This window comes from Lutra lutra, chromosome 1 (assembly GCF_902655055.1).
Source record: "Lutra lutra chromosome 1, mLutLut1.2, whole genome shotgun sequence".
Classification (NCBI taxonomy): Eukaryota; Metazoa; Chordata; class Mammalia; order Carnivora; family Mustelidae; genus Lutra; species Lutra lutra.
The window spans coordinates 11,310,608-11,325,803 of record NC_062278.1 but is presented as its reverse complement, the minus strand read 5'-3'; the positions used below and the strand labels follow the sequence as shown (position 1 = coordinate 11,325,803).

General features: G+C 49.4%; 1 protein-coding gene across 6 annotated transcripts in view; it reads left to right on the top strand.

Moving 5' to 3' along the window:
- The window catches only part of ITSN1 (intersectin 1), a 218,185-nt gene that overhangs the window by 163,542 nt on the left and 39,447 nt on the right, over positions 1–15,196 (top strand). For 3 of the 6 annotated variants that reach the window (XR_007125739.1, XM_047720589.1, XM_047720582.1), the window contains exons 24-28: positions 807–973; positions 4,251–4,296; positions 6,562–6,683; positions 9,472–9,589; positions 11,224–11,415. Coding sequence is in view for 5 of the 6 variants with exons in the window: in XM_047720589.1 (XP_047576545.1) it covers positions 807–973; positions 4,251–4,296; positions 6,562–6,683; positions 9,472–9,589; positions 11,224–11,415 (645 nt within the window). In the remaining variant the exon portion in view is untranslated. Of the gene's footprint in view, positions 1–806; positions 974–4,250; positions 4,297–6,561; positions 6,684–9,471; positions 9,590–11,223; positions 11,416–11,792; positions 13,344–15,196 lie in introns of those variants that run through there. The other 3 variants (XM_047720620.1, XM_047720598.1, XM_047720608.1) reach the window with 3 other exon arrangements.

Below are 15,196 nucleotides of genomic sequence, written 5' to 3'. Positions count from 1 at the left end.
TGCAAGACCACAAAAAACATTAGTTCTCATCCTTTAAGAAGCAAATAATAAAATGTAAGAAACCGAGATTGCTTTTCAACTTGTTCGAAAAGGTTTGCTATTTTCTGGGATGGAGGAGACATTACTTTTATTATCAGTCCCTGCTTCCTGTTTGTGCCCCTGAATGACAAATGGATGCCCGTTTTTAACTAAATCGTGTGTATCCTTTGTTTTTCTATTTTAATAGCTTCTCACCATCTGTGTATATGGCACAAAAGGGCATAAGTTTTCACTCGGGCACTTGAATAATGAACAGTGTGTCTTATTTAATTTACAGAAAGGTTATACTGTATCTAAAACTTCTCCACAATTGTAACTTGGTACCCTTCAAGTGGAAATTACGGTATCTCATGTGGGTAGAAGAGCCCGTGTGTCTGGGCGTCCAAGTCAGTGCTCAGCACGACTACTTGGTAAATATTTAGTTGAAGGTAAATGTAAACGCCATTTACACTTAAAAGGAAATCATGACATTAAAGTATAGCTCACTCCTGGCACTCAGTGTTGGTAGACGCGCAGTTGGCCTTTTTTGTTCCCAAGGCTGGGCTTTCACAGGAATTGTGCCCCTGTCTGCAGTTACTAAATGTTTATGTGCAATTGGGGAATTTGGAGCCCAGGGTGTTCTGCAATTCTGTTTTATCTGTGACAAGTCTTTCTCTTGAATGGATCTTATCTGAATCTCCTTATTCATAAACTTGCATTTGCAAAGCTGTCTGGGTTTTCTGTAAACAATCAAGCTCTCTCCGTATCTCAATATTTCTCCCCACCAGAATTTATTGCCATGTACACTTACGAGAGTTCTGAGCAAGGCGATTTAACCTTTCAGCAAGGGGATGTGATTTTGGTTACCAAGAAAGATGGTGACTGGTGGACAGGAACAGTGGGCGACAAGTCCGGAGTCTTCCCTTCTAACTATGTGAGGCTTAAGGACTCAGAGGTAAACCCACATTAACTGTTTCCTCTCCCTTTCTGTGCGGTGATTCTCTTTGTGGGAAGCCACTACATTTTTCGGTGGAACGCTTTGATGGGTTTGGCTAAGTTCCAGGAACTTGAGAGCAAACACAGAGTGACCCGTCATTGTTTGAACTTGTCATTTGGTGCGGCAGGGTAAGCCGTGGCTTCCCACAAGCAGAAGAACTCCCTGGGGCCAAGTGGAGGCTGGGCTGAGTCACTGGGTTCCTGTTCAGCATTGGTCTCTGTCCCCGCATGTGACTGACGGAGGATTTGGAGTGAACGTGTTTCATTAGGGTGTTTCATTAGGCCTTCGGGGTCGCTGATCTGGGATACCTGTAGAAGGGCACACAGCAGTATTTCCCCATATAGGTGATACGGGTCCCAGAACATGGGACAGTAGAGAGTTTCTAAAATTTATATTTTTGCCTACATGTTAGGAAGACGTAAGGTTTAAGAGCTCGATAACACTTTGGGCTAGACCTTAGTACCTCAGGCCCACTGATGGGGGCCTGAATTTATTCTGAATGCTGTAATCCTTATAAATCAGAAATGGCTCCCATTGTTGTGACATGGGACCCTAAAAATCCAGTTGTGTACCAGGTGGTCTTGAGGTGGTGCAAGTTTAATGAAATGGTGGGGTGCCCCCCCTCCCGGAGTATTGGGAGCCTGTTCCCTTAGTGGCACATTTCAAGTTAGTGGAGAATTTCAGGGTAAATCAGTGTAGTCATTTAACAGATCAATTGCACATAAATAAACCAACAAGAATTGGCTCTTTTTTTTTTCTTTTTCTTTTTTTTCCTAACGCTGGCTTTGGTGTAAGCCAGAGGGACAGAGCTCCCCTCTCATCAGCATGCTAGTATGAGGGTGGACCTTGGGCTGGTCCCCAGGCCCTGGTACCTGCAGCTGCTTTGAGAGCCTGGAGCCGGGCCCCATGCTTCCCCTTCTCTTCTCGCCTTCCCTGCAGGGCCCAGGAGCAGTTTCTATTTTGCTTGGGTTTTATTTTTTCAGGGAGTGTCATTTTAGCTGTTTTGGGGTTTTTTTGTGTTTTTTTGTTTTGTTTTGTTTTGTTTTCCCTTGCTGTGGTCTCCAGAGCAGCTTACTGAGACACCCAGGGAGGGATTTGCATTGCTTACCCTGGGAGAATTTGGCAGAAGTCTGGTAGAAAGTGCTTTTCTCTGGTAGGACAGCCAGCGAATTGTCCTCAGCAGACCCATAGAGGGGAGAATTGGGCTTCTCTCCAAGAATCCAATCGGATCCAGTAAAAATCATACAGAAGATATTTCAGAAGCGCAGGGGAAAAACTAAAACTAAACTCAATTTCTACCACTAGGCATGAAGATTGTCAAAGTGACTACCTTTTGGAACAATTAAAAGACCAAAACCATTACTTACATTGTATTTTGATAAACTATAGTTTTCTATAAAAAAAAAAAACAAACCTGAAATTAGTAAGTTAAAAAAAAAAACCTGACTTTTTTTTAAAGGTAAGCTGAGTTATAAGGTACTTTTTAACCATGGTCTTAAAATTTGAGACACAGAAGAACCAACAAGTGCTAAAGATTTTGGACAAATACTTAGCAACATTATTTCACGAGGAAGAAAAAAGTCTAAAGAGTCAGCTCTTTGATTCTCCTTGGATACAGAGTTCAGTGTCTAAGGAAAATTTCCTGCTAAAACCAGACCCAGCCTCAGATATGAGAATTGCCCCTCTGGGCATGGGAGAGGTTGTCCTGTCCTGGCTTCCCTTCTCTCTGGGAGAAAGGCCGGGACACAGACGCTGAGGCAGCTTTTCTCCCGCATTCCTGAGGGGGTCCAAGACAAAACCCGGCCCTCTGAGTGTGTCTTCGTTTCTGTGCTGGCTGTGGTGTCAAAAAGGGAGCACACTGGGGCGCCTGGCTGGCTCAGTCAGTCGAGCATGTGACTCTTGATCTCAGGGTCGTGAGTTCAAGCCTCACATTGGGCATAGAGCCCACTTAAAGAAAAGTGTGGATCGCATCGAAGCTGTTTGGACTCTATTACTGGGTGTTGCCAAATACCTTGATCCTTTCATGGACTATAGGGAGTGTGTTCTAAGTCCATACTGAGAAAGTTAACTGGTCCTTTGGAATCTTGTTTCATTAGCATTCCTTCATTTTGATACACAGCCTCTAAAAATAGCAAGGGAGATTGGTATTAAATATTCCGTTAATACAGAAATCGTAATCAGAGTAAAAATTGTAACTTGGGCTTTCCCTGGTAAATGGTTATTAAATTTCAGTAACCAAAATAAAGGGACTATGATAAGTGAGATAAATGGCATGTTTTTATTCTTGTAGTAACTGTCATTTACTTTATTAAGCTTTTTTTTTGTTTTGTCTTGATTGGAATACTTAATTTACTGCCAGACAGGGACTCAAGAATGAAAATCAATTCAGAATAAAGCCCTCAGTAATGACAGATTGCAGTCTGGCCCCTGTCCTGACTCGAGGTCCCTATTGGATTATTCAGCTGGTTTAAAATTCCATGAGTATACATAAAGGAATTCAACCCCAGAGCACTTTTGGAACAATTAATAGTTGCCAAAAAAACAAAACAAAACAAAACAAAAACTTCTGGTCTGGTCTGCTTCTGTGGAATGTGCAGCCAGCACTGATAGAGGGATTTCAGGGTTTATACAGTGTAAGATTTGGGCGGAAAGGATATGCAGGACAGTGGCTGCCTCTGGGGGTAAAGAGGTGAATGGGATGGGGGAGGCATGTTTGAATGGCCACGATGCTGTTTCCTTTATTTAAAAAAAAAAAAGCTCTAAAGGAAGTGTAGCAGACTATTAACATTTTACATAGTAAATCTGGGTGTTGGGCTCATGGATGTCAGTCAGTACGTGCGAAATGTTTAAGACCCATCTGAACACAAGCAGGAGCTCAGTGTTCAGGACCTAAACTAGTAGGTCTGGCACCCCCTGTTGGAGTTGACCCCGGGGACAGCAGGCACGTGGTCTACACACAAGCAGCACCTGAGCCCTCTGGGACCCTACGGTTCCGCGTCCTTTGTTCACTTTTCTCCAAAGAAGAGGGTAAAAGCTGTGTGTTTAAAGCACTTGTTTTGTCCCCCGTTTTCCTGATACCCATCTGATGGCAGCTGGTACAGTGCTGCTGTTTTTCCCCAGAATGAGCAGGGGGGCGCCGGGGGCTCGAGCGGGCTTGTGTCGTCACTGATGGTGTTTGAAGTTGCATGAACGAAACTCTGCAGTATGCAAATGAGACCTTTTGCTCTGTTTTAAGGGCTCTGGAACTGCTGGGAAAACAGGGAGTTTAGGAAAAAAACCTGGTAAGTTGCAAACCCTGATGCTTATTTTTCAGTGTTTTGAATGTAATTGCTAGTTGCTCCCAGTCTTGGTTCGGGAGGGCGGGAAGCCTGGAAGGGAAGACAACAGACTCTTTCGTAAGAGGGGTTGGAGTTTATCAGTCTTCTCGGAATCCATTCACAACGTGTGTGCGTGGTTAGGAACTCTAGCTGTTGCTTCACACGTGGGGAGTGGGGACATTGCTAGACAGAGTGTTCCCATGGGTCGCGAAGAAGCGAGTCAGGCAAGGTGGGGGCAGGTTGTAACGTGTGGAACTCTAAGGTTTGGGCGCAGCTGCCACGCCTCATCCTCATGGGAGGTCCGGGAAGCTCACTTCCTCTCCTGACAGCACAGTTCAGTCCCAGGACAGAGACAGTGGCCAGGAGTCAAAGAGCACAGTAGAGGTCCCGTTAATGTAGAAGCCACGGGGTTGTTCCCCTCAGGTACACACTGAAGGTACGAAATACAGCCATGCCTCCGAATTCAGTGCTGTAGGTAATTGAACCAAAATCACATGTTCTACAAATAGTACCGTGAACTCAAGGGACAAGAAGCAGCTGTGAAATCACACGGTTTGCGTGGCACGTCTTTTTGCTCTTGTGTCCGTAGGAGATGGTAGATGGGGGCATCCTTGGTAGGCTTCTGGGTGGAGGTGAGGGGAGGATGGTCTGGTGTTTCTGGGTGTGGTGCTCAGCTCCAGAAGGGCTTACCTGACAAGGAAAAGTGGGTTCTTGGGTTGTCACAGGATATTAGACTCCAGAGGCTGGGGCACTTGGGTCCCCATCTCGGTTTTAACTGTGAGGATTTTACATTTCGAATTGTCATTCCAAAGGGTCCAGATGGGCTTAACTTTGTACTAAAACCAGCAAGCTGCTCAGGGACACAAAAGACAGAGAAGAAAGCTGGGGGCAGATTGCTGGCTGTGCATGCCAGGTCCTTTGAGGAGCAGGAAAGTCTGAGGCCAAATAGGACACTCATTTGGACTCTCTCCAGAACCAAAAACTCTTGGAATCTAGAGCTAGTCCTTGGTGGGTGAGGGGAAAATTCTTACCCCCAGCACAGATTTCCCAGCGAGGGCTCTCAGCAGGGCCGAGGTGTGTGTAAGCTGGCCTCTTTTCTTGCTGCCCCTGATCTCCCCGAAGCATCTGGCAGGGCCGGGACTGCCCCCTGACAGCCCGGTGGCCACTGGCCCATGGCAGAACGGGGTCAGAGGGGATTGCCTAGTGCATGTGCTTTCTGGAGCAGGAGGAAGTACTGTCAGAGGACAGGGGGGCCTTTTTACCTCTTTCCTTTCTTGCTTGCTTTCCCTCATTCCTTCTTTCTTTCAAGATCTGTTGTGGTGGGGAGAGAGCGTGGAGGACCAGAACAGTTTGTTCCGTATTGCTTCTAGAAGCTCCGAAAGCAGTCACTGCGGGTATGCCAGAATTCAGTCAGAGAAGCATTTTGTTTTTTCGTACTCGACCTCCTGTGTCGGTAGAAATGTACTTTTCAGAGCCTGGTCTGTGGTGCTGCTGGAATTTTTCCCATGAGATTTTTAACATTTAGGGAAAGTACAGAACTGTTTACGTCCCCCCTCCCCCCCGCTGAACTATTTTTGCATAAAATTCTCTTAACTCCCGATTCTTTTTTTTTTAACCTAAAATGAAAGAAAACGTGCAGGATTCCCACCTGGTATTCAAGGATCCCCCTCAGAATGGGAGCCGCAGAGAAAATGGTCACGTAGGTGGGGCTGAGAGCCTAAAGCCACAACATCTAGATCAGCTAGCGCCAGGCCCCTGAAAGTTTCTGGAGAAAATAGAAATCGTGTTTCTACTTACTTGGAGGGTGGGAGTCCCTTTATTCACTTCCCTAGCGGAGAGCGTGCTGGGTGCCAGCCCTGCGGTGTGGAGGGTGAGGAACCAGGCCCTGCGGCGGGCCTCAGGGCCTTGGCAGCAAGCGTGGGGGGGCCGGGACAGAAGGGGTAGGAATTGAGGGGCAAGAACGGGGTTCTTAGAGATAAGTTTGGTAAATGTGTTCTGAGGAGGTTTTAGAGCAGAACCAAAAGACCAGCCGAGCCCGTGAATGGAGCATCTGGACTGTAGGCCGTGGAATGGGGGCCATGAAGTGAGCCCCCTTCATTGAGCAGAAAACCAGCCCAGGGCACTGGCCTTGAGCCCATTAACCTGGGAACTGGGGAGATGGCTGTGTCCTCCTAGAATTTCTTCTCTTGACCCTGACACGGCGCCGCCATGTTTGATCTTGTTTTCCAGAAATCGCGCAGGTGATCGCCAGCTACACGGCCACTGGCCCCGAGCAGCTCACTCTGGCCCCTGGTCAGCTGATTCTGATCCGGAAAAAGAACCCGGGCGGTTGGTGGGAAGGAGAGCTGCAAGTTAGTGTCTTTTCCATTTGTTGAAAATTCTCTGTCCACATTTGAGTGTGTAAGATGTCAAAGGGCGAGGACGTCCTTGCAAAGGCCAGCGGAACCCCCGCCACCTAGTCCCACGCTTGGATATGGGGAGGCGCCCCGTCGTTGGAGTCCGCGTGTTGGTTTTCTAAGCATCAGGCACCCAGTCAGTAGCAGAATGGGGAGAGCTAAGGATTCCCGGAAAGGTTTGTCCACATTGGCCTGCCTGCCGCATCCCCAGGGTGAGAAGTCATGTCCAGGGGCGCCTGTAGAGTCGTCCTCATGTGTTGGGGCGTTACAGAAGCCGCGTTCGCCATCCTTAAGTGTAAGGTGTGGCACGAGAGCTGCTTCTGTGTCACAACAGGCTTCATTCCTGCGTGGGGAGGGGGGTGTGCCTGTGTGTGTGTGTCGGTGTCTTCCGTCCACCATTTTGTCGAGGCAGACCTTGGTCAAGGAGAAGATGGCTGTTGTGGTGCGCTGAAGAGGGAAGTCCCTCTCTGTGCCCATGGGCAGCCAATGACACAATGAAGTGCCGGGAATGGCCAGCACCGTCTAGAGTGTAGCCGGAGACTCGGCTAGTCGTGGGTAGCACCCTGGTGGGCAGCCGTAACACCTGTCCAGCAGGGCTGACCACACTCATCTGCCGGCCTCGGGAATCTGACCTGGGGGTAGCGGGCCTCCTGTGCTGGCGTCCCCCCGAGATGCCCACAGATGCCCCCTTCCCTCCCCAGCCATGCACTTACTAGTCTGCCCAGCCCTCGGTGACCTCTCCGCTGCAGCCTCTTCTCATTGGGTGATTCGTTCTCGGTTGACAACAAGCCCTCCTCCAGGTTCGGGGCCTCCCTGAGAGTAACATGCACCCCCGGGCGTGGGAGACCACCGGAGCTGGCCACCTCCCACCTTTTCCAGAAGGGACATCTTCCCCTGAGCTGTGGTGGTCCCGATGCCCACACCACTCATGGTGTTAAATATTGATGATACTGTTAGCTTCTCACCTAAATGTCTTACGTCTGCATGCAGGTTATCACTGTTTTGAAGGTGGTAACTGGTTTTTTTTTTTTGTCCTCACCCTCCTAGCACCTTGCTGAAAAGACAGTTTTGAACAATTCTCGCAATCCCCAAGAAAATGGGTGAATTGCCAGGCCCAGGAGGGCTTCTGGTGCCTTCACCAGGAGCTCTCTCATTGTGGGTGCACGAACAAAGAAACTGCCAGTGAGCTCAGGGTTCTGCCGTTGTTTGAGGGCAGGGATAGGGCCATGGCAGAGTTGCTGCCAGCCATATGGCGGCCCACTAGATAGAGGAGCTCATGGGGGCTTGCAAATGAGAGGCCGCAGTCGTGGGCGGATTCACTGTAAGCCTCTAGTCCTTGAGCCAAGGGCACACAGTCTGTCGGACCACAAGGAAAGGGAAACGCGATCCGTGTTCTAAAAGTAACCCAGCTGGATCCTTCTCCATGATTTGGCAGGTGGGAGGACAGAGTTAAGGTGGAGGAAGTTTTCTTTTCTTCTAGTTTTCTTTTTTTATTTTGCAGATAGGGATATATATATTCCCAGGATTTAAAATATATTCCCAGGGTTTAAAATTCAAAAGTAAGCAAAGGGGGTAGGGAAGGTCTCCCTCCCACCCCTGTCCCTGAAGGCAACTGTTTTTCTAGAGCAATCTGTGTGTGTGTGTGCATGTGTGTGTGCGCGCACGTGCGTGTGTGGGTGCGCGGGTGTGTGTGTGCACGTGCGTGTGTATGTGTGTGTGGGTGGGTGGGTGCACATATGTATGCATCATTTTTTTTTTTGAGATTTTATTTATTTATTTGACAGAGATCACAAGTAGACGGAGAGGCAGGCAGAGAGAGAGAGGGAAGCAGGCTTCTTGCTGAGCAGAGAGCCCGATGTGGGACTCGATCCCAGGACCCTGAGATCATGACCTGAGCTGAAGTGGGCTGAAGTGGGCTGAAGTGGGCTTAACCCACTGAGCCACCCAGGCGCCCCTGTATGCATCATTTTGAGTTCTCTGTTCCCGTTGGCATAGTTGGGTGCTCGTAGTGCTTTTCGTCATTCCCAGCTAGACCTTGACCTCATAGAGTCGCAAGTCTCGGCTCACCCTGTTTGAAAACAGGACAGGTTCAGACCCCCTGTGTTCTGTATATAGCGCCTGCGTGTCATCCCACTTTATGCATAAGAGCGCAGGCGCGAGTGACTACTGGCTCACTGCTACCTGGCGTGTAACTGTCACTGGGCTTTTCTGGGCCTCACTCCTGCATCCGGGAACCGGGAATAGTCATAGTATTCTCTCTCTGGAATTGCGCAGGTGGACGCACGTGGGGTGCTCGGCGCAGGGCTCAACTTATCAAAAGCACCCCAGAAGTATTGCCTGCTATTATTGGTAGTGTCTCATTATTGACACCGTCACCGTTAGCCTCAAATCCTTACGTAATGTTGCCTTCCGCCGTCATCCCTGCGTCCCCTGAAAGTCACATGTGAGAGCCAGGGCCGCCTGAGTGGGTGCCCTCTGTTAGACATACCCCGTGACACCCAGCTGGGACCCACACGGTCCCGCCCATGCAGACATATTCCAGGCTCCGCTGGCCAAGGACGACCCTGGTTTGAATTCTCGCTCAGTGTTTTCATCGTGTAATACAGAAACTCAGAGATGCTGCTGTTCATGCCAGACGGTTTGCGGCTCTATGTGAACCTTGTGTGTGCACTCTGTTGCGTAGCGGACTGGCTCCTGAATGATGATGACCCTTTTAAGCGTTTCACTGTCCTTGTCTTACTAGGCACGTGGGAAGAAGCGCCAAATAGGCTGGTTCCCTGCTAATTACGTAAAACTTCTAAGCCCCGGGACGAGCAAAATCACTCCAACGGAGCCCCCGAAGCCGACAGCGCTCCCGGCAGGTAGGCAGCTTGCGATCTCCCCTTGGACGATGGTCCGAGGGTCCCCGTCATCCTCCCACTGGGTTCCCTCCCGGAGTGTCTTAGAGCGGCTCTCACAGCTGCTGTGAATACTTCTTGTACTTGCCGGGACCGATTCTCAACTAATGGGATATGGAATATGTTTTTCAAAAGGACCGAGTGTCTAAGCAGCTTTGCTGTCCTGGGCACAACAGAGCCCTTGTTGGAACTGTCTTCTGAAGGAGTTGTGAATGCTGTGGCATTACAGCCAGACTTTTCTCTTGATTTCCTTCCAGCTGTTTAAATCGGGATTTGGGCTAGGGGCTGAGGGGACAAAAAAGGACTCCTAAAAATAAATGGCCGGGGTCTCAGTAGGTCAGGAGACGGAGCTGGAGGCCACGAGGGTCTGTTGGTTGTAATGGGTTGCTCGCCGAAGACTAAAATAGCTCCCCCGTGACATTTCCTGTGAACAGAGGGGGCTCCGGTCAATGGACAGGATGTCGTGCATGCTCCCCTAAAGGACCCAGAGGAACACAGGGCACTGCGGCTGAGGCCGTTGGCTATTTTCTGACTGAGGAGACCAAATTAGATGCGTTGGTCATATTTGAGCTGGGCGAGGTTAGGGAAGCAGGAATCTGCCCTCGGGTCTTCAAGCCACCAGCTCTTGGGTGGCATTTCTGGAAAATGTGTAACTTTCGTTGGTGTCTGTGCCGTATATCCCCAGTGAAATACGATGACAACTTGGCAGACTTTGCCAGTGCAGGGATTGGCAAAGCGGGACTGTTCCCAGCCCTGGCTGGGCCTCTCGGCTGCGCTGTGGGCCTCCTGCGGGCGGAGGGGGCAGTGCCAGCCGGACCCCTCTCCCTTGGGGTAGTTGGGTGGGACCCCCTTCATCCGGTTGGTTGAAACCCACCAAAAATAATTGGCCGAAATGATTCAGTTAACTTGCGGAACCTAAACCCATAGATAACCTGGTTGAGGAAGATTAATGAGAGGCCCAGCCTAACCACGCGGACTTATCCAAAGTGTGCTCAGGCCAGGAAACGAAAGCAGTTTAACCTCCCACAGGTTTGAGGGAAAGTGAGAAGGGGAAAAACCTTCTTGAGCGTGGCTATATTCTCCTTGAGACAAAATTTTGAGCCACAAAGATGATAGCAGAAGAAAACATTGGTTTTACTTTTCAGTAAGATTTTGATTTTGGAGGTGGGGGCGGATGGCGGGGGCGGGGCGGGGAATAAGAGGGGAGGCTCTTAATAAAATGGCTCTTAAAAATAATGGGGGCTGAGGGACCATGCACCGCCGTCCTGTGCAGTCAGCATTCCAGGGGCGCGTTCCTCCGCTCACTTGGAAGCGATTCCGAGAGCTTTCCGGCATCCTTGTAGATTTTCTGCTGACCTGAACGCCCGAGAAAGAGGAAGGTATCCCACCAGCTAGACTTAGTGTGAAATTCTGCCGTCACCTTGGTTTTTATGCCCTCTCCTCCCCCGGTCGCCCCCGCTTTGCAAAAGCCCACCAGAGCCGCTCGCTGAATCGCATCCCGTCCCGAGAGCGCGGCAGCGCCGTGCGGGAGCGTGCGGGGAGCGCCTGCCGCCCCTTGTGCGCGCCCCGCGGCCCTCACCCGACCCTGTCTCCCCCAGTGTGCCAGGTCATCGGCGTGTATGACTACAGCGCCCAGAATGATGACGAGCTGGCCTTCAGCAAGGGCCAAATCATCAACGTCCTCAACAAGGACGACCCCGACTGGTGGAGAGGGGAGGTCAACGGCCAGGTGGGGCTCTTCCCCTCCAACTACGTGAAGCTGACCGCGGACACCGACCCAAGCCAGCAATGTAAGTGCCCTTGGCCGCCGCGCCGCTTCTCCCCTCTGGTCTCTCACGGTCACCCTTGCGGCACTGCTCGGATCCGGCTGAGCTTTGTTTGCAGAGCGGAAAGCCAGACCATTGCTGCATTCACGACAGTCTCTTTGAAGACCTTCTGTAATGCGAGACTTGACCTTGTGGGGTTGTTTTTTGTTTTTCTTTTATTGTTTTGTTTTGTTTTCATTCCTTCTGTAGCATGCCCCCTCCCTCCCCTCCCCACTTTTTCCTTTTTTTTTTTTTTTTAATCATTTTGGCACCATGCTGTTTACATGCCTGACTCATTTTCCTAGCTTGAATTTTGCTCATTGTTTTGTTTTGCTTATGTGTTGTTTTCCTCCTTTTTCTAGGAATCATATGTTGTCCATCCCCCCCTCAGGCTTGAAAGTCCTCAAAGAGACCCACTATCCCATATCACTGCCCAGAGGGATGATGGGAGATGCAGCCTTGATCATGTGACTTCCAGCATGATCACCTACTGCCTTCTGAGTAGAAGAACTCACTGCAGAGCAGTTTACCTCATTTTACCTTAGTTGCATGTGATGACAATGTCGAGCTATTACTTACAGAGCTAGAAGTGAACCTTACAAAAAATACACAGGGTAGTGGGTCCTTTTGTGGCTTTCCTAGTGACTCAAATTGACGTCCTCCCTCCCACCTTTGCACAGGTGCTTTCAGTAGTTTTAAAAGTGTTTTTTAAAAAAACTATATTTTAGCCTTTTAATAAAAATCAATCAATTACTCCTTTGCTATTTCGGTTTTGCAAAAAGACCCACTATCAAGGAATGCTGCATGTGCTATTAAAAAAAATGTTCCAAATGTCCATAAATCTGAGACTTGATGTATTTTTTTTTTCATTTTGTCCAGTGTTATCAACTAAATTGTGTAGTTTGGGTCCCCCCCCACCCCCTGCGCTGTAGATGTGCAAAGGAATTCAGTATATCTGTTTTTAAAGACGTGTAGAACAACCCCAATTAAACCGAAGGTGTTTTGTGCTTGTTTGTGTGTATCAGATGTATCTTGCCGAGCATGTAACAGTACATCGTTGTACATAAGAAATCCGTTCTTTTCCATGGCAAAAGCTACTACCCTGTATGATGCTCTAATCACACTGCATTGATTGGATTTTGCGCAGTGACCCTGTAGCCCCAGGAGAAAGCACCTGTGTTTTCGTTCGGTCTCAGATTTATCTGGTTGAGCTGGTGTTTTCTGTTTTGGGTTTTTAACTTGGCGTGTTTTCAGACCATCAAAGCAGTAGACGAGACACCATTGGGTTGGTTACAACTCAAAACACCCACAATCTCTTCTCGGTCTCTGTTACGGTGAAGTTTTTATTCCAGGTCCTTTTCACGGAATGACCTATTTCAAACAAGTCATTTTCTTGACAAGAAAGAATGTATAGAAGCCTCCCTGCGATTAATTTCCAATGTTTACATTTTTTAACTAGACCGTGGGATTTCCGCAGCTTAATAGGAAACGGAGTTCCTGGTCTGTGTACCTGTCCAGTATGTTGTAGCCGAAGCCATGTGTGTCCTTTTTAAACACTAGTTGGAAGCTCTCAATAAAAATGCCCATTGCTAACAGCCCAGGAGCCCGGGCAGGGGAAGCCTCAAGCACAGTCTCCCAGTTTCCACTAATGCCTTTGCAACCTGCAGTTACCTTCTGTTTTTACATCTCCCTCGGGAGCAGGTGCCTGTGCTGGCAGGCGTGTTGTGAGGCCCTACCCAGTCCCGGGCACAGGGGGCGGGGGAGGCTTCTCCTCGTCCCCTCGCTGGTCCAGATGTTCGTGGATATGAATGTAAGATATAGAAATATATAAACCTGCGGCTTTAACAACTGTAATACACCCTTTGGAATTAGTGACGTGTATAGATAATTAAATTCTTCATATAAAAGTTAGATGGAAATGTCTCTGTGTTTTGGTGTTGGAACCTGGCCGTGGTGTTGGGGGACCAGGCAGACTAGATGTCAGCAGGGGGCCAGTGGCCCGCGTGTCCCTCAGGACGCTCGGGCTTTGAGATACAGACCCCGTTCCACTCCTCCCCGTGTCTTCTCCGAATGGCCCTCCCTCTCACCCAGCCCTCCCCGATCAGGGAGTAGAGGGTTGCCCCTTACAAGACGGGTTTTGAAGACTTGAACGGCCACACAGCGGAGTGGCTGTCTCCTCGGGCTTCCAGCGTGTGTCACTGATCCATCGACAGGCACGTGAGGGGACTCAGGGCACAAAACATTTTTCAAAAAGATGGATCGTAATCTGGGTCTGTTGAACATATCGAACAGAACGTGTGGGTGGAGGTGGGAACTTTCACACCCTCCAGACCGCGTCGCCATCCGTTTCTGCCTCGCACACGCCAGTCTGGTCACCTTTGCAGAAATAAACCAGTGTACACGTTGACGAAACTTCTTTGCAACAATGGCCACACGCTTTGCTTACCCTCCTCAGCTGTTCAGTTGAAGAGTGATTTCCTTCATCAGCAAATACTTTGGGCGAGATGTCCCCTGTGTTCTCATAGAGACAGGGCCTGTGTCCTCTTGGAATTCATGTTCTAACAAGAAGAACAAGCAGAAACCAAACTGCCGCAGTCCGTGTAGACATATTGGGGGGGGGGGCGGTGTCTGTGTGGTCAGGTGATCCGTGTCAGAGGGTACAAGGCACCCCTGAGCAGGACACCCAGAGCAGATGGGGTGGGAGGGGGCAGCAGCAGGGAGAGGGGCAGAGGACCCTTCCACGAGGAAATGATATTTAAGCTGAGACCCAAATCAGTAAGGGCCAGATGCAGCTGGGAAGGGAAGTGGCTGTCCTGGGCACAGATGTCAGGACCCGAAAAGGTCAAGAGGTGGATGGAGGAGTCTCCATCTCCAACCCGTCCCCCCCGCCCCCCCTTGTGGAGCAGTCGAGGCAGCGAGCCCCATCTCTTGCCTAGGACCCCTTCACCACATAAGCCAATGTTCCTTCTCCAGCCTTGAGTTTGGCCAGAAGTGACACATTGTCAAGGGGGGGTAATGCTCTGCACACCACGTCACCTGTCCTCAGTACCCTCCGTGCCGATCCCTGTGGGCTGCTTGCCCCTCGCAAGCCATTCGGTTTGCATTTGATTGGAGGGTATCCGTCTCTCCCAGGTCTCACCCAGCGCATCTCAACCGGCGGGAGGTTACTGGCCTCTAGCGGATGCAGCCCGGGGATGGTGTTACCTGTGCTATGATGCACGGGGCCCTGCCCTACTGGCACCAGAGAATTATCTGGCCCCAGATGTCACCAGTACCCAGGTTGAGAAACCCGGGTCCCACCCACAGGCCACTGCGGTTAGAGTTCACCTGGTTGGTCAAGGCCAAAACCGGTTCCTTGTTGCTGGCGGCTGAGTTTGTGCCGGTAACTACTGTTGAGTAAACGTAATCCTTCATTAAGTTCATGCCCTATATCTGTAACATTAAAAAAAAAAATCCCAGAGTCCTGGTTCTGTATCTTAGACTTGATCTTATTCTTCTTGGCTATTGCCCAAACCGTACAATTTGGTATAAAATACTTTAGTCCTGTTCTCGGAGAATCTGGCTAACAAAAAAGTTGGATAAAAGATAGGAAAAGCATCTTTAAATTAGTGAAGTCATGCTGGCTATCTCCTTTGGCCCTGGAGTTGAAAGAGGTCAGATTGTTTTTGAGTTGTAAAACAAAAATAACTGGTCATTAAATCATTAAACTTCATAATTGGAATGGATTTGTCATGTGGACGGACTTTCAGTACAGTGGCATATGGAC